This window comes from Macaca fascicularis, chromosome 9 (genome assembly GCF_037993035.2).
Source record: "Macaca fascicularis isolate 582-1 chromosome 9, T2T-MFA8v1.1".
Taxonomy (NCBI): Eukaryota; Metazoa; Chordata; class Mammalia; order Primates; family Cercopithecidae; genus Macaca; species Macaca fascicularis.
Genome location: NC_088383.1, coordinates 33,977,753 through 34,001,569, shown reverse-complemented (window position 1 = coordinate 34,001,569; position 23,817 = coordinate 33,977,753). Strand labels below are relative to the sequence as shown.

At 39.1% G+C, this 23,817-nt stretch overlaps 1 protein-coding gene across 15 annotated transcripts in view; it reads left to right on the top strand.

Moving 5' to 3' along the window:
* Nucleotides 1-23,817, top strand: part of NRP1 (neuropilin 1) — a 158,012-nt gene that overhangs the window by 87,301 nt on the left and 46,894 nt on the right. For all 15 annotated transcript variants that reach the window (XM_074001382.1, XM_074001378.1, XM_074001376.1 and 12 more), the window contains one exon: nucleotides 21,478-21,633. In XM_074001382.1, the coding sequence (XP_073857483.1) occupies nucleotides 21,478-21,633 (156 nt within the window). The remainder of the gene's footprint in view (nucleotides 1-21,477; nucleotides 21,634-23,817) is intronic.

Here is a 23,817-nt window from a genome sequence, read left to right as displayed (position 1 = left end):
CTTCTGGCAACTTCCAAAGTGGCTCTGTCATGATTCAAAACTTGAATTGCCTGTTACAACTTGCTGAGAATGGGCATGAAAAATAACACAATGGCATAGACGTGATTTCAGGAGCTGAGAAGGGCCTGCCTGGACTTCCTTTAAGACCAAATAGAGTGAAGTAACTTATGAGCCCTTGGAAATATTTCCTCTGAAAAATGGTAGTATGATATATTTTTATCACATTTCAGGTGGGATGAGTGAGTGCTGACATATTCAATTTGAAGAATCTGTTACTTGAAACCCTTGTTTTATCTTTAAAATCTCCTCACGTTGAAAGTAGAAACTGAAGTAATTTACCTTAAAGCTTTAGAATGTCATTTGTTTTAACACGTTTCATATACAATTTTCTTTTCTGGTAAACTTTGTGGACAAATTTTTTATTCTCTGGTATTAATGGGTTGAGTGTGGAACAGATATCACCTTGATTTTTTCACAAAATTGCTGGTTTCTCACAGGTTTTGTTCATAGTGTTGTATTCAAAATTGGTTCCACCTGCTAAATTGACTGATCCAGAGCGTAGATAGGGCCAGGTTATCCTGATTGTCAACACTCTGTGCCTATAAACCAGATACTTTAGGGGGTGTATTAACTCATTCAGATCATTAGTAAATTGTCAAAATTACATTAAAATGATACTTTATAAATCTGTGAGTAGCGAACTGACAGAAATAGCTCACTGGGTTACCCAAATGTGGAATGATGCATGTAAAATACAGTGTTGGCAAAACTAGGGAAAATACAGCTGTTCAAATAAATGTGGATTCCCCAGGTGTGGTGTGCTGTGTGTGCGTGTGTGTGTGTGTGTTTATTGCAACTAATACTAACATGCTGTTTCAACCTAAACATTTATCTGGAAGGAAGACAATTTGTTTTAAAAACAAAATTCCCCAAGGTGAGCTTTTGGTGCTTACCCTGATTCTGCATTGACTTCTACTTCCTCCATAAAATAAATGCTTTACATACTAACCATTAATGAAGCAGAGGTCTGTTACCTATGACTGAGTTTCCACCCAGGAAGTCTGTTCCAAAATCTACAGTGTCCTGAGGAACTTTTCCTAATGTCGTCCTGGGACCATGGCTTTTTACATCACAGGAAGTCATTTGAAGGGAATATGTAGGTAGAGATGGATTAAATTCTAAGTGGATTTGTTTGTTTGTTTGTTTGTTTTTTAAGGAGGGTATGATTTGGGGAAAACAGATGCACACATGCGAGATGATTATTTGCAGATTTTTAACCAATTGTTTTGTTTCATAGAAATTACCAAAAAAAAAAAAAAGAAATTACCAAGATGATTTTAACCATTTTGGTCAAGTTGACTAATTAATTCGGCTTAAAAAATCAGTCCAATGATTATACTAATTTCTTGTCAACACACCTTAAAGAAAATGTATGATATTTGAAAAAGTCTCTTAGATTTTGATGATGAAGCATCACCGAAAAGACAATTCTTCAAGAACCACCACTGTTCAGGTAGAATTACTCTTACAAATAAATTACCTGTGTAGCAATAACTTTCCATTGTACTTACAGTTTTTGGTTTCTTATTGTTTGATGCAGCGTCTATTTGAAACAAACACTCATAGTTATAGTCTAGAGAAGAATTTTTTTTTCTTTCAAGTATATCTCAACTTTAAGACTAAAAGGGATACAGGCATCCTTTTGTGTAAATCCCTTATTTTGCATAAGTTCAGAGGTTAAGTGATTTGAAAGACCACAGAGGAAGTTAATGACAGAACCTGGACTAGAATCTTAGCATCCCTGCTCCTACTCCATTGTAACAAGATGAAAATGGATTTCAGTCTCTTTTGAGGCTGGTGTCGTGAAGACCAAGTAAGCGTGTTTAAACCTGAGCCTACCCCTACTTGTTTGCTGACTGGCAAATGGTGCCTATGAAATTGAACAATCACTGCAGAAGCTTTAACTTACGTGGTTGGACTACATCTAGAGCAGGGTTTCTTGGTCTGAGCAATACTGACATTTTGATTTGCATAATCTTTTTCTTTTGGAGGGATTGACCTGTGCAAGATAGGATGTTGAACAGTGTCCCAGGCCTCTGCTCACTAGAAGCACATAGCATACATACACACGTAAGTCATAAAACCCAAAAACTGTCTCCAGACATTGCTAGATATCCTATTGAGGGAACAATCACCGCCGCTCGAAAACCACTGGCGTAGTAGATCCTAAAATTCTAATCAAGTCATTTTTTTCATATAGTCATCCTTTTGAAAGAAAAAGTTCATTGCTGTTTGGCTGGATTTTATCACTTCTAGACTGCTTGTAGATATTATTTGAACAGAACCGTAGCTCTTTTGTTTTCCAAAAATACAGATGTGTTTGTTGACCTTATGCAGGAAAATAGCTTCATAAACCTTCCTGCTTATTTATCTTAGGCTTCCCTATTTTTAGCTTTTAAACGTGAACTGTTTTTAGCTAAATAAATACAGATGTTATTTTAGAAGGCTGTACCATTGGGTCTCAAAATGCACTAATAAGGACAGGATTAAGAAAAGGAAGCATGGGATAAAATTGCAAATTACCATTGACAAGATTCAGGCAAAATAAGACTGAAATTAGCTCTTTGACACATGAACATTGGATGTCACCGACCTTTGTCTACCTAGTTTTGTTTTTATGTGGTATGTAAATCAGACAGTTCTTGGGTTTTTTGTTTTTTTTTTTAACTTCAAATATAATCAAAAGGAAAGAATCGTGGTTGAAAAGGCTGTCTATTGGTTAATAACTTATCTTTTCATGGGAACGATAATATTAAGTTTCCACTTCTGTAACCTAAATAGCTACACATTAAAAGCTATCAATTACCAACCAGTTTCATATCTGTGGACCAATAAGGAGGTAAGGTTGATGGTTTCACATCTGTTTTGGGTGAAAGGCTGTTCCTGTCTGTGGTATTTAAAATTTAAAGAACTTCTGTTATTATACAATTGGGAATCCTTAGGGAGTAAAATGTTAATGAAATCCATAACATGCACAGATTTTATGATAGCAGTTTTAAGAAATTCCTTTGGTGGGGTTTGTTGATTTCTGTCCCAGCGGTAATAATTGCACCTTTTACAGAGTGCATTAATGTTCACATTTAGGAGCAATGGCTACATTTATGTCGCGTGTAAGGTAACACACCAACTCCTAAGCTTTAAATAACTTTCATATAGTAATTTGACAGCACCAGAGCAAAAAAAAAAATGTGTGTTCTTCAGAATTAGCAAAACCCATATGTTAAAACTTTTCTAGCACATCCATAGCCACCTTCTCCAAAGGTGAGAGAGGGCTGAACCCTGGAAATTCCAAATCCCTGGTGTGGATGAGGATTTTATACCCTTGTGTAGTTCTCATTTAATGCACCATTTGAAAGCACCACATCAAAATGGCAATTTTGATCCACGTCAGAATAGCAATTTTGGATGCTGATCTGAAACAAAGACAGACACAAGCATGCATGCACACACACACACACACACACAAACCTCCACCCTCCTTCTCCATTCTCCTTCTCCTTCCCTCCCTCCCTCCCTTAGCCATCTAATCTCATTCAATTCAAGATTCAAATAAAGGGAGGAAAGTAGATTAAATTTAAAAATGTTTTATAAATCCCAATAGTAATAAAATGCATTATGCTTTTATATTTCCAACTACTGAACAGAGTGTTTGAGACTAATTGCACATGTTAGTATTGAGGATGATCACATGTGCACTTGTGCATGTGACTTGGGCATTTTTTCCCCAGCTCTGTTTACCCCAAGGGGTTAAAATGCATTTATGGCATTATTCTAATTGCCTTCCTTCAGGAGAATGAGATGTCTCAATTCTACCAAAGTTTTATTCTTCCTACAATTCCAATGCTTTAAACTTCTAACTACATATTTTGGATCTAGAAAAATAAACAAATAAGCTCCTTTATTCTTGTAGCAAGCCCGAGAATGCTATAGATGAAATTCTCCAGGGGATGGGTGATTGGACCAGACAGATGCTTGGGTTGTTTCAAGCATTTAAAATTCTGTGATTCTATTAAAAATAAATTTACTCAATCAACTAGTACCCTGAGCTTGTCTAAGATGAAATATAAGTATATGGAGTATAGCTGGAATTTGTCTTAAACACTATTGATAATTATGTGAGGCAGCACATAGCAAATTTTTTTAATTAACAAGATTTTTTTTTTCTTACATCAAATAATTGTTCAGGTTGGCTTCCTCGTGAAGCTCCTCTGGGGATTTCACATACAAACCTCACTTGCGGGGCCTTTTTCCTTGATGCTTTTGTGCTATCTTGTAAGAAAGTGCAGCCCACTGGGGAAGATAAGATGAAGCCCAGACGGTTCATCTTTCATGTCCCTCCAGTCTTTGAAGGAAATATCTGTAAGGCATGGGCTTACCCACCATTACAGACTGTTCACACCTTAAAGTCCTGCCAAAATCTGCTATTTTTTCCTTCCTTAAGAAGACAAATACCATGTTCCATTCTGCGTAGTTTGTAGGCCATAATACTAACCCAGAAAGAAGAAAAGAAAAGGCAGAGCCAGGGATCCAGCTGTATGAAGAAACTCATTATAGTTGTCTTATCCATCTAGCCTTCATGTGTTTACCTAGGGCTAAAGCTGATGCAGTAGATCCCATCTCAGGATAAAAGACCGAGACCCAGGTAGACCCAAAGGCTAATGGCTACAGGTGCAAGAAATTTCACAGAGCCTTAAGTTTGAGGATCTGGAAATGAAATATCACATTTCCAGTGGGAAATACTCATGATAATGAAAGGAAGTTAGAAAATAATGTGAAATGTGAAATACTAAAGAAACATTTTTTGATATTTCTGGAGGTATACAGAGTTTAGGGGGAGAAGAGAAAATAATTTTCCGGAGTTTTCCACCTTAAAAAATGAGGGTGTAACATGCAGAATTTTACTAGCCTAGTTATTTAACATACCTTTACAAATCAAAACTAATCATTGCCAGCACATACATTATATTGCTTCTTTAGTTTTAATGTAGTTTATAAATATTGTATATATTTATAAGGATGCTATTATGTATTTGGGAAGCTCCAATATATAGATGCAAGAATTCATTTATTTAACAGTCATTTACCATGTAAACAAAAATCAGACATTACTTTTGTTCATTTAACATGCTATTTCCTCTAAAATCAACCACTTATAAATAGATGAATTCATTTACTGAGCATCTTACTGACCTTCATCTGGACAGTCCCGTGTCTTCTGGGGAGGAGTAAAAGGAGGCAGGAAAAGGTGATTTGGGATTCAACCTCTCTATGCTGAAATTCAGCTCCAACTATCAACTTCTGTAATACAGTATTCCAGTTTCCTTAGTGGAAGAATGTTGCTGTTCTTCCAGAAGGGTTTAATACAAACATCTATTTATCTACTTATCTTTCTTTAAAGTGTCTAGATTTAGAATATTTATGTTTCTCATATAAAATTCATCCAAATTAAAATATTTTTATTAAAAATAATTCAAACAGATTAAGAATCAGTTCATTTCTTTTTCAATACTGGCAATGTATTAAAATCGTTCAAAGTGATATGTTTTAAGCCTTAACTTGGCATCTAAAACCATAATGGCAATGTGAGAGGATTTCTATTGCTCTGAAAACCTGGAAGATTATATGAAAGGAATGTCTTTTTTTTTTTTTAACCCTTCCAAACATGTGCCTTAGCCCCATTTTTTCTGTCAGAGATTTCCCTAATGCACCCCACACACACCACCACACACATACGACAGTACAACCATGTCCACCAAAAAAACGTTTCACCTCTTGTCACCTCCAAGTATGTGGTTGAAATAGAGGTATCCAACCATGTGTTAAGAACGGTTCCAGTGGATAGATGTGAGCCACAGCTTCCATTACTTTAAGGACTTCAGGCAGTGCTAGGAGAGGATTAACATGATGTAGTTAGTGTGACATCTGTGTTTGTCCTCCTATGGTTTGAAAGTTGTTGCACAGATGCATTTTTTCCATTGTGTGACCCAGGCTGAAATGCATGAAATTAGTATTGATAGATTATTTTTTCTGGAATATGGAAAGGATTTGAGTTCTGTCAACTGACAGTATTTGAATGGCAAAGGGAGTACATGTCTTCAGAGCACAGAATAATGCTATGCCTTGCCCCTTTCTCCCAGGAGGAGCACAGAAACCACAGACAACTGGGTAACTTTTTTTCCTTCTTCATTTTCATTTGCTACCTCCATGCATGGCATTTGTATTTTGACTGCCTTTCTCCTGCCCTAGGCTGGCCTTTGCTCAGTTCCAAACATCTGCTGTGAATTCTAATTACACATGATTTTCTTGGAGAGTCGTTCTTTGAAAATTCATTTTTGCAAAGCTTTCCCCATCCCCTTAATGTGAGCTTCAAAACAAATCAGCATATACAGTTCCTGGCTGAATGGTAAGCTTCCAACAGGGAAATGCAGTTGACCAAATATTAAATTGAGAAGTTCATTTCATCTGTTCCCAGGAATGATTGGCATTCCTTCAGAGACTAACTGTTTACCCACAATTTCTGACAACCAGCTGTACCTAGGCAGCCTGTTCTTTCTCTTCGTTCTTGTCTCCAGGGTAGCATTCGTTATAACCTTAGGCTGGCGGCCGACTTTAATCTCAGTAATCCCATCAGCTCCTTGCAGGATTTTTAATGCCAAGGAGAGTTTCTTTGGACACCTGCACTTCCAAGTTCTCCATCAGCACAGGAAACTCTCATTACCAGGAGAGGCCCACCTAGATCACCGGGAAATACATGGAAAATTGCTGTAAAAAGATGCTGTCAAACTTTATAGGCCAAAAGACTGATTTAGACCATCACCCTCATCTGCAAGTCTTTAGTTTCCAGAAATTCATCCTTGTGTTTGTTTTTGAAACCAAGCTTAAAGGGGAAGGTAGAAAAATTAAAGGCGTGATTAACTGCAAAACCAATAATCAACAAGGCATTTGTTTGTGCTGGAATAGACAGATGCTGTTTGAGTAAAAGTGTGTGTTTATCTTGAGTCACTTAGAAATCACCCCAATAGTGCAGATAAAACTTTATGGGTAGCACAGTATAACCGCTTTAAAAATCAAAACACACCGTACCTGTACATGCTATTTAATACTTTCCTGGTATTTTAGGTTTGAAAATTTATTTAAACTGCTGAAAGCCTGGAGAGGGGTGTGTGTGTGTGTGTGTGTGTGTGTGTGTGTGTGTGAATAACTGCACCTTGGAAACGTGTCAGACATCCTTGCCTCATCGCACAGCCACCTCCAAGACTTCTTCCATGAGCCTTTTTTTTCTCTTGTGAGGCTGCTTCTCAAAGACCATGAGACAAAGAAACACAAAGATTGCAAAAGGTCTGAAGTCTATATTCATTTCCTAGCCACAGAAAGCTATAATTCCAACAACTTACAAAAGATCGTATGTTAATTTGGTAAAACCATGGTGATGCGGTCACTCTAGTGATGCAGTCAATTTCTGATGTTATATTTTCAAAAATACAGGAAGGGTATGGGAGAAATCTGAGATACCAGGTAGATAAACATCTGATACATAAACATCCTGCGGACGTCATGCTTGCAAATAACCTTAACTCTAAAATAAGAAGGTTGAGAAGAGGTTTGAGTGAGGTACTTGAGAGCATAATAGATATAGTGAAAATTGTGTTTAATCCCCGATGCCTTTGGGGTTAACTCCTGGAAGAGAAGCACTATTGAGTTAGGGAGAGGTCATTTGAGAAATAAATAAAAAGGAATACTTCACATGGTGTGGACCTAGCCAGTGAAACTCACCAGTCAGCAGACTCTAGTTTTAAGTGGACTCTTCAAAGGACTAGAAAGTTTATGATTCATTATAATATTTGCAGTTAGAAATGCTAAGATAAGAGTAGCCACATTCCTAGTTTAAGGGTACAAGTCAGGTGCTCAAACACCTTAACATTGACTTTAATGACAGGCAGTTTGGAGGAAAGGAGTTTCAGATCTTGCTGACAATGCCAGACTTACATAACATCGAATTTAAATTCAACTAACATTTATTGAGCATCTGTTAAGAATTAGGCACTATATGTGAAAATAGGTGAATTTGAAGTGAAGACATATTTTTTCTTTTCTTTTCTTTTCTTTTCTTTTTTTTTTTTTTTTTTTTTGAGACAGGGTGTTCCTCTGTTGCCCAGGCTGGAGTGCAGTGGCACGATTGCAGCTCACTGCAGCATCGACCTCCTGGGCTCAAGTGATCCTCTCCTCAGCCTCCCAAGTAGCTGGGCTACAGGAGCATGCCACCACACCTGGCTAATTTTCTTATATTCTGTAGAGACAGGGTCTTGCCATGTTGCCCAGGCTGGTCTTGAACTCCTGAGCTCAAGTGATCCACCTGCCTCAGCCTCCCAAAGTGCTGGGATTATAGGCATGAGCCACCGTGCCTGGCCTAAAGTGAAAGAGACTCTCCCTCTCCTTCAAAGGAATTATAATCTAGGTACTACCGGCAAAACTATGCACACCCACCCACACACAAACACATGTAGGCACCCACTCCAATTACCCAAAAGACTAGGTAAAAAAAATTAGGTCACATTCTTATGGTTAATATGTGTATATATGCATCATCGTGATCTTCATAATAGCCATGCAGAATGACTAAATGAGGTAAGCATTGGCATTTCTGTTCGAGAGAAGAGGAAACTAAGACTTGAATGGACTAAGTAACTTGCTTATCATTATCCAGGTCACTCCTGCAGGTCAAAGCTATAAAACTACTTCTGGGATCTGTGCTGTTTTCCACCATATGCTGCCTGCATCACCCCAGTTTTCTCTCTGTTGTACCAGAACGCATTGATTCATTTTAATGCAGTCTGTTCGCTCTGTATTGTGATTTACTGTTTACTTGACTTTTTCCTTCACTATCTAGAGGGCAGGAATCTTATCACCTTCACTCCCTTTCACCCAAGCACCTAGCACTTATTTGTGTTGTGAATGAATAATCGCCACCCATCAAGTTCTCTCCACATTGGGCTGGATATTAGAAACACAACTGCCCATCATTAGAAGATCATCCTCTGAGCTCATGAGCTTCTCCTTAAATGTTTGAGGCGAGAACAGTGTGATTTCAACAGAAGCGTGAATCTCTAAAGAAAGCATCTGCAGTTTCTGTGCCATTTCATTGACAGGTTTTATTTTAAATGTAGACATCCACAGAGGGTAGGAGCTGCAGTGTGTGCTGCTAGACTCAAGAGAGAAGTCTTGCTGACTCATACAGATTGAGGTTTTGTCTCATTCCCAGGAATGCTTGGACTCCCAGAGGCAGTGAAACCACACATTTTAGCAGAATTACCTCAGCAGTGTAGTGCATGATCATGAACTTCAAGTTTACCTACAAAGAAGATTTCATTGCCCTTCTGTCACTAGCCAAACACTTCACAGCCTAGACTCCTGGACTACATAAAGGCCGGTGCAAAATGTGTGTGTGCGCGTGTGCGTGCATGTGCACATTTGTGTGTGTGTGTGTGTGTGTGTGCAGTGGGGGAGGATACTTATCTTTGCTCTCCAAAGGAATTTTGCCATGAAATACTAGATAGAAGGAAAATATTCATTGTGCCGGGCATGGTGGCTTACGCCTGTAGTCCCAGCACTTCGGGAGGCCAAAGTGGGCAGATCACTTGAGGTCTGGAGACCTACCTAGTCAACAGGACACAACCCCATCTCCATTAAAAATACAAAAATTAGCAGGGCATGGTGGCACACCCCTGTAGTCCCAGCAACTATAATCATTTGAACCTAGGAAGTGGAGGTTGCAGTGAGCTGAGATCCACCACTGCACTCCAGCCTGGGCGACAGAGCCAGACTCCATCTCAAAAAAAAGAAGGAAAATATTCATTTGAAAATATTCAAAAATATTTTCAAATGTAGGCAATTGGGTGGGATTTTTTAATTTTTTAATTTTTTAATTTTTTATTTTTTATTTTTGTCTTTCTTCTGCCATTAGTTCATCAACTCTGGCCGCTTCTGCTTCCCCCTACAAAAGTCCAACCCCCAGTCCTATGAGGTCCACTTTGAACGGTTCAAATGACCTATTTTCCATCAAGCCCTTTCTAGCCCCTTCCACAAGTAATTTTCCCTTCTTCTGAATCCTATAATGCCCCACTTATCACTAGGCTGACACTTTTTACTCTCAGTCTCATAACATTATTACTGCCATATAGGCTTGTGTGCTTCCAGATCCTGGCATACAGTAAATGCGTGTTGGATTTAATGCACTAAATGCTTTTATCAGGATACTTGGCATCCTTCAGTTTACTGTAATTTCACACTTTTAGTTTGAGTGGCTATGATGTGTGAAGCTCCATGATTGGGCTTTGGGATGCAGCTGTGTGAGCAGACACTCTGAGCTCCATAGTTTATCAGTTGCTAGACTCCGAGCAGAGGTAATAATTGCTCAGAAAGACCAGGAGTGTGAAAAAAGAAAAAAAAAAAAAAGGTCTTAATTGCGCTATGTCTCAGCTTCATTATCTATAAAACCTGTTTGAGGGACAGTTGAGAAAATGTAAGATGAGGGACAGGAAGTTAGCACTTAGTACAATACCTGACACATCATGGTTGCCCCAGAGAAGTTTTTAATAGTAACAAAAACAATAATCATCAGCAATACTTTATCAACATAATACAGTCCTACTGAATTATGTGCAGAGATCACCGATTCTGCTACCAAGTCTCAAAGTGGCTGTAATCCAAACCAGCCATTAACTCATTCTTCTGTTACTGTTACCCTCTTTGTTTTAGGGCTGACAAATATTAGGAGCGAGAGACCTGTATACACACTCTACTTAATCTTACAGGATATCTAGAGCTGTATCCTTGCAGTCAACGAGATCAGCAGCACTGAACCCAAACATTTCTCTTGCCTACCTAACCCATGCAATTCCTACCCTCTCAGTCTTCTACTAGAAGAATCTTTCCTAGCTTTCATGGATATTACACATAAACAATCAGATGGAATCAAGAGTTATATCAGGAGAGCACAATACCTGCCCATGCCTTCTATGTAGTACTTGCTCGCTAACTCTTTATTAAGTAAACCAATCTAGCAAGAGCACATGCTCTGATTCTCCTATGAGGTTCTTGACTGGAAGATTCTCATCCCATGTATACATATTTGAGACTGATTATCATTGTTTTAAAACTGTAGCATGCTTATTTTTTCTCTGTTAAGAAATTTCAGTTAGGCAATTTCCATCAGAAAGTTTTTAAGTTAAAATCTTAGCCAAATTATTAGGGATTACATTTGGTCTGTTCTGACAGCATGTCCTCTTTCCAAATCAAAGGATTAGGCTCAGGTTTAAATTAAATGTAACTTACAAATAAGCATTCAAAAAATGTTAATTAAAAGTATTAAGTCCCTGAATCTTTTACTGCCTGGCAAGAACTCCTAAGTCTCTTTGTAGGAAGAGGAGGAGGGGACATTAAAATGTCATCTTTTTGACCAAGCTGTTAAAGGTTTCCCAGGCATTCATCTGCAAGTTAACATGCCATTGAAGGAAAAGACTTTATTTTAAAGAAGAAAAGATATCACAGGTCGGCGTACGTCTTAAAAATGTAAAACAATATTTTCTAAAGCATAGAGATGTAATCAGCCATTCTCTTTGACTCTACATAAGAGTTTCAAATTGCATTAGATGCTGATTACTTGTATTTCAGAGTGTATAGAAACCCCAGCACCACTTCATTTTCTCCCTCTTTGTTATCAGAATGTATTGTGTCCTGGTGTCCAGATTTGTACAGGTTTATCAAGTAAGAGAGGAATATAAATGGAGTATTTGTCCGGTTTTGGTGAACACAGTTATATCTGCTCTAGATAATGTGGAAGAGGAAAGAAGCCCTCAGGTTTTACGTCAAATGCATGAAGACTGGCTTCTCATATTTGTCTTAAATGTGTTTCATAAAATAAGCTGAGCGTTTTCTGGTGGCTTGCCACAGTTCCATGCATCGCTCTCAAACAAAGGTCTTTCAGAGCCTGATGCTGTTTCCATCACACTAAGAAAATGTAGAGCAGTGGTAGTGACTCCACCCAAAAATGGCATTCTTCACCTTCACATTTGATCTTTATGGTTTCCAGATTGGAGCGATTTGGGTCACTGGATTCTGGAAATGTCTCTAGCTGAAATGCTGGAGTATTAACCTGCCGCATTGAGTCCCTTTTGTTTCTTTTGGACAATGCTACTTGCCAATTTTAACAACTACAGCAGATTTTACTATTCAAACAGAACCAGATGGGACTCCAGTTCAAAGAACATGTCAGAATTAAATATTTCTTTTTTAATTAGTTGCTCCTGATTTATGCAAAAAGAAAAATTCACATGAGAGTGGGAGAATGTGCTATAAATCCAGACGTGCCAGAGCCCATGTAAGCACTATATCCTTTCATCTGCCAAAAGAGACGGAGGTCAGCCCTTGTGTGGGGACTTCATTTTTCTTACTCATTTTCTTGTTGTTCTTTTGCTGTGACTGCAGTGGCAGTCAGGGAAGCCAGCCCTTCCACTGCGTCTGTGCTGTTGCAGCCTTATCTCATGTTATTCTAACTGGCAGGATCAAGTTTTCTGGTAGGAAAATTCGTCAGTTCATTCACTTGGGACTGTTTTACTATGAGCAAAGGTTTTGTTTGTTTCCACGCAGGAAAATGCTCTCCTTTAATTTAACCATGGAAAAAGGGATTAATTCAGGCAATGAAGACTAAAAGAAAATTCATGAGATTTTTCCTACCTTGCACTGTTCTTCTACTTGGGTAATTTTATTCTTTACCCGAATTTTAAAGTATTTCATTGTTATCCTTTGCTCAAAATGATTCATTGCTAGCATTTTGTTTTTCGACAGCATGAATAAATTATTTACAAAGTTTTACTTTTTAGTAGCAAGTGCTAATGTCCAACTGATAGTCAACACAATCGGAAATGATTTCATATTCCTTATAATTGTATAAAATAATGAATCTCCAGAAAGAAAAGCTATTGGATTTAATTATTATTACTGAGAAATTATAAACTATCTTTCCAATCATTATGGTTATAAAATATGAATTGGGGAATAGCATGGGTGTAGCAGCTCATACATGGGCCACCAGTCTCATCTGGGGTATAAGTCCTGGGTCAAACACTGGTAAGTTATATGACTCTGAGAAAGGTACATATCACTTTGTTCCTCTGTTTCTTTGTCCATAAAATGTCCCTTGTATGATTGTTGTAAGAATTGAAAGAGACACTGTATATGAATTTAACCCTTCATAAAATACCTAACATGTAGAGGTTGCACCATGAATTTCTGGTTATTAATGGTAATTTTAGCTTTAGCCATCAGGATTTTTTTCTAGGTAATACCACCATAGAGACAAAACACAGAAAGAGATAGGGAGTTATGTCACTAACTCTAAAGCGACTGCATTCAGATTCGTGACAGTAAGAAGTCCAGGATCCTCAGTTAATGAGCACAATGGTCAGGTACTGTGAGTTAAGCCCACAGAGCCTAGAATAGCATTGATGTTCACAGGCCCAGGCTCTGTCAAAAAACATGTGTTTTATCTAAGGAAATGAGACAATTGCTTAAAAATATTTTCTTTAGCTTGTAGTGTCAAGTGATGAATTAAACAGCTCTTTGAGTCATCAGAGATGCCCCAAAGAAAATCCGACAGTCTCCCCCTCAAAAAATATTTTCCTGTTTTTAATCAGACCTCAGCTCTTTGTCCTCTATTTTTTCAGGCCCTTGTGTTGACTTGCCTTGGGAGTGTTAAAAGCTGGTAAACGCTCCCTTGCCAATGCTAGCTCAATGGGCAGTATTTTATTGAGAAAGACAGATTCTCATTTTAGAAATGAGGCTTTCCACGTTATGACATTACCAATATTGGTTGGTTATGTATTATTATAGAAAGCAGTGATATTCATTTCATGGCTGGAAGGCTGCGTGCTGGTGTTTAACCAGCAGTTTGCAAAGATTTGCTACATGATTTACTACACATGCTGCTTTGTCCTCAAGTGATTCCTGGTAAAATGTGTGCTTCTCCTTGCTTCTCTTTGTCTGGGGAATGTGTTTCCTGTCATTATTAAGACAATACCATGGCCATATGGTGCATGTGGATGGTTCCTGTAGATATCTTACAACAAAGAGTAAGTTGGGAGCATGGTAGAACCCAATGCCGTGGGGAGGTCGGGGTTCGCCACCCAGGAACTGCTACAACATCACCCCTTCACCCCTAGAAGTGGTGAGGAAACCTGTTTTCTTCTAGTCACACATTTCTCCCCACCCAAAAGGAAAGGCTTGGGATTTCCTCTTCTGTATCTGCTAACAAGGTCTTCTCACTGTGAATGGAGCACAGTGTAAGATGTGGGTAGACTTTCCACCACCAGTGTTAGAATTTCATACCCATATTGGAAACAGGGTATGTGTTGGGTCACTTCTGCCTACGGCGCTATGTATTGTAACTTAGAAAGTGGCCACCAGCTGGGCGCAGTGGCTCATGCCTGTAATCCCAGCACTTTGGGAGGCCAAGGCAGGCGGATCACTTGAGGTCAGGAGTTCAAGACCAACCTGGCCAACGTGGTGAAACCCTGTCTCTCCTAAAAAAAAAAAAAAAAAAAAAAAAAAAAAAAAAACAGAAATTAGATGGGCACGATGGTGGGGGCCTACAATCCCAACTACTCTGGAGGCTGAGGCAGGAGAATCACTTGAACCCGGGAGGTGGAGGTTGCAGTTAGCTGAGATCTTGCCATTGCACTCCAGCCAGGCGACAGAGTGAGACTCTGTCTCAAAAAAAAAAAAAAAAAGAAAGAAAGAAAGAAATGAAAAGAAAAAGACAGCGGCCACTAGAACTCAAAAGGAGTTTGATAAAGTTCTGTAAAATAGTCTACATGCCATCGATAAGTACCAGATGTTTATGTTTGTCACACACACAGAGGGAAACGTTCAATAATTTCAGTGAATGCATTTGATGTTCCATTCCATCCCTGCCCACTGCCATCATCACACCCCCTCACCATCACCCTTAATGTCAAACAGAAGTATATCCAACTCAGATGTGAAATCACATCCATCTTCTAATTAAAAATAAAGCAGCTGTGAAATAATGATATTCTTTCAAAATAAGAAAATGGTGATTAGAGCGGAGCTGATTGGGTTGAGGGAAAGCAGGTTACTTAATTATGGTTATTGTATGTCTGAATTTTTATGGAAAGAAAGGAAGTATTGTTTAAGACGATGAACTCTCCAAAACATAGAGGGGCGGCATTGTGCAGAAGTACTCTGGGTTGTGTTTTTGTCTTTCCAGCTGCTTGTCCTGAGTCTCCAGTCTTGCCTATTAGCATGTGACGTTGATGAGAACTTAGCATGATTCAAAAAGCTAAGCCACCAAAGATGATGCGTAGTGTTTGATTTGGAGTGGGTTTTATGACTACTTATCATTTCAACTTCAAAACAACCAGAGCTCATATTCTTTAGAGAGCAATACATTTTTTGACAAATAACATCAGTAGTGGTGAGGGAAACATAATAGGTTGTTTAGTGTCTATGATTTCATTCACTTATTTCTTCCTGCTTATCTCTGCCATTTCTGCTGCTTCTCATCCCTGGAACAGTCTTTCCCTTTGTGTCCACTCACAAGCTCCTACTGTGTATCCCTCCATAGCCATCTTGAGCATAGAAGTCGGCTATGAAAATCTCCAATCCCCCCTACCTCCAGTTCTCTGTTAAATTGTTTACCTTTTCCTTGATGCTGCATGTATACATGTCTGTACGGTAATCATGGGTTTGTGTTTTGCACACTCTTACTGCTCTTTATATCCTAATAACTTAATACAGAACTTAGCAGATAAGCACTATTAAGTGCTCACTGAATAACATCAATCCAGTTGAGTCAGATCCAATACCTAAATATTCACAGCCACTAAAAATTATGATGTAGAAAAAATAGTAGTGGCACTAGAACATCTATAGAACTCCATTATAAAGCCAGTTATGGGGCATAGAGGTAATATGACCTTATTTTTCAAAGTAAAAACATGCACACAAATATTCACATGTACTTTGCATGGGAAAAGAAACTCTGAAAGGTTACGATTGGTAATTATTTCCTAATGATGGTCTTAGGGAGATTTAATTTTCTTCTATCATCTTTACTACATTTTATGAATTTTCAGTAGGCATTTATTACTTTTCTGCATGGAAAAATAGATGCTTTTCAAAGGAAATCCACACAGCAATCTAGAAGGAGGTACAGCAAAAAACAGAATGATGAATTCAGTGATGGAGACATGAGCTATGAAGGGATTTAGCCTACTAGGCCAAAAAGAGGAAAAAGTCATTTCCAGTCAAAAAACAGACAGAGGTTGTTTTGGGGCAAAGGAACTTTTTATGTCAACACATGCAGATAGAAAAGGCTTATATTCTGTTACAAGCAACAAATATTATAATATGGCTGGGTGGTACAGTTTTGGAGAGAGAGAGGTGTAGCAGGAGAGGCCAACAAGGTAGATTGAAGCCAGTGCCATGACTAGCAGAGACAGCTACACCAGTGAGAAAGGCTTGTAAGGGAAGGAGAAAACTTTTCATCTCCTCTTTTAGGTGCTGCAACTGAGGCCTGCAAATTAAACTGATAAAAGACAGATTAACAGGAAAAAAGGCATTAATACTTTAAATTTTACATGCACAGAAGCCTTACAGAAAAGAAATGAAAAACTCAAAGAAATAGATTCAGATGCTTATACACCATTTTAGCAATGTGTGATAAGTCGTGGATAAGTGACTTGAGAAAAGAAAGAGGGTTTGGGCTTCTAGGGTGGATAAGTTGTAGGAACGTGACTAGGAGATACATATATATACACACACATGCACACACACACATATATATAGGAAACTAATGGAAAATAAGAGTTATTTTAGTAAGATTTGTTTATGCAAATTTTATCTCTGTCTCCACTGATAAATGTTGCTCTCTTCATCCTGGTAGAGGAGAGGGGGGAAATTTATGCCACTTTCCCTAAGGGAAATGTATGCCCTGTTTTAGGCAGAGAAGGGGAAGGCACAGAATTCTTGCATCTGTTGATTCTTGATTGCCTTCAACTCAAAATAATCTTCATGCCAAAGTGGCAAATTTGGGGGGTGATGTCTTCCAAAACTCTTCAGATATGAACACCAAGGCATGAAGTCTTTCTAGGTCTCCTGACACAGACACCAGCAGTGTGAGCAGTGGTGCTTATGAGGCAGGACTTTGTCTCCCCTCAAACTCTCTCAGGCACTTGAGAGTGGAGGGCAGATCCCTGTTAGAGAATTCCACTAAGGCATTAAGAGAAAGGACTTGTGGAAAGAATTTCCCTGGTCTTAGCAGTGAGGGTTGCACGGTGCTGGAGAGGCTGTTATGTTGTTAGAGTTCTGGGTACTATCCGGTTTTAATTGCAGCGGTTCAAGCCCCAATCCTAATCACTTTGTGAGGTTGTCATCTATCCTTACTAAACCCACGGGCAATAATCTTAGGGAGAAAAATGAAATGAAATTTCAAGTATCCCCGTGTGGTAAATAAGAGAATCTGCAGAGTTTTAAAGCACAGCAGGAAACTATGCAATTACAAGAGGAGGTTGCCAATGCATTTCATTGCTGTTGAGAAAAGAAAATATCTTTCTTTTTTAATGAGTGATTCATGCATATGCTTTGGGGACCTTTGTATCTTCGGCCTTGGACGTTTTCCTGTGTTGGATACTAGTTAATTCCAGTCAATTGCTCCTTCCTCTGATGTCAGCTGTTCCTAATACCTAGGAATCTTCTGTTTGATCACCAGTTAACTTCTTTCGTACTTAGTAATTAAATCTAACTCCAAAAACCAAATTTTAAAAAGTAGAAAAAGGACAAACAGGGAATGTCGTTCTAGGGTTGTTTCAAATCAGCCCAAGCTAAATACACACTCTTGGGAATTTAATCATTTCCAAACTAAAGAGCCATCTGTAAGTTTGACAGGAAAAGTTTATTTAAATAGCTCTGCTTCATGCTCCCTTGGACTTCAAGATTTTAAGGACCCTTCAGCTTGAAAGTAGCTGTGGCATTGGGCATGACTTTAATGGACAGTCGGAAAAGCGCTAAGTGTTCTGAGAGCATTTGAAAACAGTGAAAATTGTTCAGAGCAACCATTTTTAGAGTACCCATTAACTTTTAGATTGCAGCATTGTGAAATCAGAGAGTTTCTGCAGCAACTTAAAATCACCTATTTGTCTGGAGCATAGTGAGATTTAGGGTTGTCAGATAACATCGATACAGAAAATCCATTTAAATTTGAATTTTATGTAAGCAATGAATTAGTTGTTAGTATAAGTATAGCCCAAATATTGCATGGGCCATACTTATACTAAAAGAAAAATTTGGTTTTGCCTGACATTCAAATTTAGCTGGTGTCTTATACTTTTATTTGCTAAATCTGACAACCATCAATCACCTCCCCTTTTTGAAATATGTACATGAGGGAGATAGGAAGTTTAAAACATTCATCAAAGAACCATGGTTCACTTTTGAAAAACAAATGCAAATTTTGGTAAACAAGTATAGGCACTTGATAAGAATATGCTGGCAAAATATTTATTTGTTAAATTAAAATTATGAAATCTGTTGTTATTATTCTAAAATATTAAATTCTATTGAATTCTTGTTCCTTTTTCTCTTAAATCTGGTGAAAGCACACAAAGCCTAGAGCTTGTATCTTTAAAACTAGGGAAATGAAATAAAGATTATTTTGCGTTGAATGGTAGCCCCATCTTTTCCAGATGAAATCTACTACTGTTGAATTCTATAACTTCAAATTGGCTTCCATGTGCTGTTTTGCCTGGATGTAGACAACATGATTTAACTACTCCAAGTGCCTTCAGGAAAAAAGCAATTCATGAAAGACAAAATGCCTCCATGAGGCAGGCTACGCATAAAATGGAAATTCTTTAAGTGATCGTGGCCTATGGGCACGGAGAATTAATTGAAATATTATATTCTGAAAACTGAGTTGTAATATGGCAACTGGAAAGCATGATTCAAAAGTTGGGAGAGGGGTTGGGCTTTTTTTATTTGTTTTGTTTTATTTTTATTTTATTTTTTGAGTGAGAGTTTCTCTCTGTCACCCAGGCTGGAGTGCAGTGGCAAGATCTCAGCTCACTGCAACCTCTGCCTCCCGGGTTCAAGAGATTCTACCGCCTCAGCTTCCCAAGTAGCTGGGATTACAGGCATGTGTCATTATGCTGGGCTCATTTTTGTATTTTTAGTAGAGACGGAGTTTCACTATGTTGGCCAGGCTGGTCTTGAACTCCTGACTTCAAGTGATCCACCCGCCTCAACCTCCTAATGATCAAGGTACTGTTGCAATATCTTGTCGATGCTAATAGTTGTAACGTGTAACTATTTTCTGTGTCCTTTAAAAAAAATATTTGCCATATATTTGTGGGCTTTTTTTAAGCTTCTGTATAAAGCTGGGCACACAATTGATGGAGCAAATAATTTTATAGGAATAATCAGATGTATTAAAATAAATTGAAAAATCACTATTATATAGAAAATAGTAATGAGTTTTCTTTCAAGATGATTCTTAGTTATTAACGCTGGTAATAAGGAGAGTTAAAGAAAAAAAAAACCTACTCCACTCTACTGGAAACATCTAACACATATGAAAGAAGGAATTTTAGGAAGTCAGAGTGGAAAAGAGTCTTCCAAGTTATCCAATCCCACTCCTTCATTTCACAAATGAGGGCCCAGAAGCCTAAAGATGATGGCAGAGCCTGGAACATGGAGTGCTTGCTGCTTAAATCAGTTCCTTACCACTCACATCACAGGGCCCCGGTATGAAACCACAGACCCTCGAGGTCTGTGACCCTCTAGGTTTTCAGTCACCCTCTGGTCATCACTACTCAGATGCCCTCCAAGAGCCCGACCCCTCAGGATATGAGCTAGGCTAGTGAGAGATGAAGGTGAGGCTGTCATGTTGAGGAGCTTTCCCACTGGAAACTTACCAGGAGAAGGTTGCAAGCCCAAGCAGTTGTTTCCTGGGGACATCAGTCTCCCCCACATGATGACTTGGAATCCACCTGCCTCTCAAACTGAGCTGCAAGGAGAGAGGCCACAGGAAGATGTGGGGAAGGAAGAAATCTAAAGCTGAAACAGAAATCTTTACCCTCTTCCTCTTTATTCCATCCCAAGTTATAAATCTATGGCCCCTCTCCCAAACCACAACACCCTTAGAGCTTTCAAGTCAGTATCGTTTCAGTCTGCATTTAATGTGGAAGGAGGTAGGATGCCAAAGACAGAGGGGAAACGGGATTATGTTAGACAGGAATTCAAGTCCAGGCCTCTCCATTATCCATTGTGTGAGTTTATCTTGTTTGTCTTGATTTTCTCTTTGCAAGATGACACATATGAATGTGCAGTTTGGAAAGTATGTTTAATCTCTTAGAAAATATAATGACATGATATTGAATCCAGTTTTCTCTTTTCCCCCGGGATTCAAGCAATCCTGGTTACAACAGTGAGAAAGATCTTTTCCTGGATTTCCTCCTAACAGTGGGAACCAACTTAGGGCCATGCTGTCTTTTGTCAACAAAAAGAGTCAAACTCTGAAGTTTAATATATGTTTGTTTGTTATTTCTGTTAAATAAAAATGGTTCAGATACCCCGTTAAAAAAAAAAAAGAGTCAAACTGTAAAATACTTGAATAGATTTATTCTGAGACAAATATGAGTAAGCAGTGGCTTGTGACACAGAATCTCAGGAGGTCCTGAGGACATGACCCAAGGTGGTCTGGGTACAGCTTGGTTTTATATATTTTAGGGAGGTGTGAGACGTCAATCAGATACATAGAAGATGCACATTGGTTTGGTCCAGAAAGGTGGGACATCTGAAAACAGGGGCTCCCAAGTCGTCGGTGGATTCAAAGATTTTCTGATTGGCAATTGGTGGGAAGAGTTAAGTTACTGTCTAAAGACTTAGGAATGTCTGGGTTAAGATAACGTATAGGTAAAGACTCCAGGTAGCAGGCTTCAGAGAGAATACGTTGCAGATGTTTCTTATCAGACTTAAAAAGTCTGTTCTATCATTAATTCCAACAGAGATGAGGGTATAATAATGAGGCTTGTCTGACCCCCACACTGTCCTGTCATGGCCTGAACTAGTTTTTCAGGTTAGCTTTGGAATGCCCTTGCTGGGACAAGGTGTCCATTCAGATGGTCAGGGGGCTTAGAATTTTATTTTTGGTTTACATTGATCATGACTTTGCCTTTCTTTACAAGGAATGGAAGGGAGGAGTCAGGGGCAATGGACACCTGATGGAATTAGGCCCTGTTGATCCCAGGTGGATGAAAGCCACAACATGGAGCGCACCAGAAAAGATGCTTTGGGTTACAGTGCTGCAGGGATGGTGCACTGACCATGCTTGTTCTTGTCTTGCAGGTGGACTTGGGCCTTCTACGCTTCGTTACGGCTGTCGGGACACAGGGCGCCATTTCAAAAGAAACCAAGAAGAAATATTATGTCAAGACTTACAAAATTGACATTAGCTCCAACGGGGAAGACTGGATCACCATAAAAGAAGGAAACAAACCTGTTGTAAGTTAGGCTGCCACCACGGCAACCAATGCAGTCTTTTAAATGGATAATCAATTTTTACTTGTTTGTTTAGTAGCTTTCTGTCTGGCCTGGTTTGTTTTTGAATTGATTTGAAATGAAAAGTGCAATTAGAGGTTTAAATCTGACCAAGGTGTCTCATGTTCCCAGATCCAGAAGCCAGGAGGAAATTATATGAATGTTTCCAAGAAAAGTCAATACTGGCCAAATTAAGTGTCAGACTCAAGAATTGCTGTAAGCCTCCCACAGGGACACAGATTCTGCGTGGGATAAACACTGTCCTCTTAGAATCTTAGGAATTTGGGATTTTGTTGTTTTTCCCCCTCTATTTCTTCATTCTCTTTCATAGATTCTTTCTCTCTGTAATGGGCTGGTTTTAGTAAACATCTTTTCATCTATCTACTGTGGCTCACAAACTAATTTACAAGTACATTTGACTGCTTCTTGTAAGAACGCATGGAACCAAAGGTATTTCATTGTGTTCCCTCAGATCACACAAATAACACACTACCTCTGTACTACTTTCAACCAAGAAGGCAGCACAGACCACACTGTGTGCCTGGGCACTCTGCCCTAGCTTATTTGGAACTGAGATGTTTTTCTTAGTCTGCCTGTTTATTTGAAGTTACATTTGCTCTGATTTTCTAATCAAAAGATTTTGGAGAATTCATACTCACCGTCTCCCAGAAATTAAAAGCTTGCCCTGGAGGCCGAGCAAAACACAGGAAATTGATGAGGATAGGAGCAAAGATCCAGGTAGCTTGCAGTGATGGGCTTGGGGAGAGGCCAATTAACCTGTCCTTGTCTCTCTTTTGAGCATTGGTGTACTTGATTTTCTCCTTGTGGATCTGGAACTGAGAAAAGCTTCCTCGGTGTGAAGTGAGAAAACCTATTAATTCCCTTTGATTAGCAGTGAAACCCCCACTCTCGGACAGGGCAGGCAAGATGGAAACAGCTACAGATAGACAGCTGCTCTGTAGGAGGAAAATGCTATGGGCAGGCAAGTTCAAGGCCATTGTCGAGCCCCGGAGGACATGCAACCAGTTTGTCTAGGGAAGAAGAACCTTCCCGGTCAACGCTCATGGAGATGAAGCGAGTAAATTTTGACCCCAAGTTTCATGACTGATTCTTGTTTGGGAATAAATTTCCAAAGACATACTTTAGGTTCAAGGAAATAAAAAATCACTAACTCTAATGAGGCACCTACCAGCCAAAGAACCCAGAGAGAGCCGGGAGAGCTGATCTTAGACTTTCAGGCCATTTCTTTTTAAAATAAGCGCTACTTCAGGAATAGAAAACCAAACACTGCATGTTCTTACTTATAAGTGGGAGCTGAATGATGAGAACACATGGACGCATTGGGGGGAACAACACACACTGGGACCTGTCGGTAGCGGGGTATGTGGGAGGAGTGAGGGCATCAGGAAGAACAGCTAATGGATGCTGGGCTTAATACCTAGGTGATGGGCTGATCTGTGCAGCAAACCACCTTGGCACACATTTACCTGTGTAACAAACCTGTACATCCCGCACAGGTACCCTGAAACTTAAAGGTTGAAGAGAAAAAAAAAAAAGAACAAAATAGAACCATAAGGTGAAAGGTCTAAAATAATGTTAAGTGAAAAACTTAATTGGTGTTTCATTATCTTTATACTGGAATGCAAGCAGATGAGAGGAATGAAAGGAAATAGCAACATGACCATTTTTTGTTAAGGAAAAAAAACCATAAGGGCTATTTCAGCAACACTTTTTCTTCAACTGTTGTCCACTGGTAGTTTGCATGGCCCAGAAGAGGGGGGCTGTCAGAGAGCACCCACAGATTCCAGGGGTGTCTGACAGTGCACGCAGCTTGCCCTGGGAACTCCCTGGCACACAGAAGGGCTTCAGGGGCACAGGCAGAGGGGATAAGGAAGGAGTCGGCAGAGAGGAAGGCTTGGCATCTATTGTGATCACTTTAGCTGAATCTAAATGAAATTAGAACATCCACCTAGAGTCTCATGATTGCTGCCCACCCCACCTTTCTCTGTATTTTAGGGGCTTTCAGCCACTCCCCTCTACCCTCATTCCCACTTTGCTCCAGGAGTGCAGCTTTCGACCAATAACAACTGCAGCAACCCTCTTCATGTTGGAGAGAATGTGTGTAATACATGATTTTCAGCAAACTTC